This window comes from Mandrillus leucophaeus, unplaced genomic scaffold, assembly GCF_000951045.1.
Source record: "Mandrillus leucophaeus isolate KB7577 unplaced genomic scaffold, Mleu.le_1.0 Scaffold1102, whole genome shotgun sequence".
Taxonomy (NCBI): domain Eukaryota; kingdom Metazoa; phylum Chordata; class Mammalia; order Primates; family Cercopithecidae; genus Mandrillus; species Mandrillus leucophaeus.
Window position 1 is genome coordinate 227,955 of NW_012099233.1, and position 1,470 is coordinate 229,424.

General features: G+C 45.8%; 1 protein-coding gene across 12 annotated transcripts in view; it reads left to right on the top strand.

Annotated features, from left to right (window-relative positions):
- The window catches only part of MOG (myelin oligodendrocyte glycoprotein), a 20,639-nt gene that overhangs the window by 2,796 nt on the left and 16,373 nt on the right, over positions 1-1,470 (top strand). For 10 of the 12 annotated variants that reach the window (XM_011992289.1, XM_011992278.1, XM_011992293.1 and 7 more), the window contains exon 2: positions 253-600. The exons of 1 other annotated variant lie outside the window; for it this stretch is intronic. In XM_011992289.1, coding sequence (XP_011847679.1) covers positions 253-600 — 348 coding nt within the window. The remainder of the gene's footprint in view (positions 1-252; positions 601-1,470) is intronic. One more of the 12 variants, XM_011992367.1, reaches the window with a different exon arrangement.

Here is a 1,470-nt window from a genome sequence, read left to right on the forward strand (position 1 = left end):
AGATCGCACCACTGCACTCCAGCCTGGGCGACAGTGAGTAAGACTCAGTCTCAACAGTCTCAGAAAAAAAAAAAAAAAAAGAAAGAAGAAGAAGAAGAAGAAGAAAAATTGCATTCCTTCCTGGATCTAGAATTTCATTTAAAAGTCGAGTGTCCTCTTCCTTCCCTGTTTTGAAGCAGCCCTTCCCATGACAGGCTTACTTGCCAAGGTTCCCTCTGACCTTCAGTCTCTTCCTTTCGGTGTCTTCAACAGGACAGTTCAGAGTGATAGGACCAAGACAACCTATCCGGGCTCTGGTCGGTGATGAAGTGGAATTGCCATGTCGCATATCTCCTGGGAAGAACGCTACAGGCATGGAAGTGGGATGGTACCGGCCCCCCTTCTCTAGGGTGGTTCATCTCTACAGAAATGGCAGGGACCAAGATGGAGAGCAAGCACCTGAATATCGGGGCCGGACAGAGCTGCTGAAAGACGCTATTGGTGAGGGAAAGGTGACTCTCAGGATCCGGAATGTAAGGTTCTCAGATGAAGGAGGTTTCACCTGCTTCTTCCGGGATCATTCTTACCAAGAGGAGGCAGCAATAGAATTGAAAGTGGAAGGTGAGTAGTGTCGTATAATATTAGGTATTAACTGTTGGGTGGCCAGGAACAATCATTCTCTCAATTAAGATGAGATCCCTCAACCCAAACATCTCACGCCTGGGAATGAATTCCATACAAACGTACACATCAATAAGCAGAAACTCATATGCTTAGGGATGTCTGCTGCATCATTATTCAGAGTAGAGAGGAAATTGGGATCAAAGTCAATGCCTTTGAGTAGGTCAGTGACTGAATAAACAATGGTAGCCATACCGTGAATATTATGCAGGCATTAAAAAGATTATTTTAGCACTATGCCAGATGGTTTGGAGGCCTGCTATAAGGTATTGTTGAGTGATAAGAGCAAGCTGCAAAATGTAGGATACAAAAACAAAACCCTAGGGCATAGTGGTTTGCCTCGCAGCTACTCAGGAGGCTGAGGTGGGAGACTGGCTTGAGCCCAGGGGTTTGCAGATACAGTGAGCTATGATTGCACCACTGCACTCCAGCCTGGGTGACAGAGCAAAGACCCTTCGCCCCCACTCCCTACCCCTGTGTCAAAAAAAAAAAAAAACAAAAACAAAAAACAAAACCCTGTATTTGTGAGCACACACACACACACATACACACATGCCTGTGCTTGGTCCTAGTGAATAAGCAAGTAAAGCAAATGTCTAAATATAATTATAGAAAGAAGATACCACCTTTTGGCTGTACCTCCACTATTTCATTCTGCAGAATTTGTTTCTTTGTTTGTTTGTTTGTTTTGGCAGGGGTCGAAGTCTTGCTCTGTTGCCCAGGCTGGAGTGCAATGGTGCCCTCCTCCTGGGTTCAAGTGATTCTCCTGCCTCAGCCTCCTGAGTAGCTGGGATTACAGGTGCCCACCAC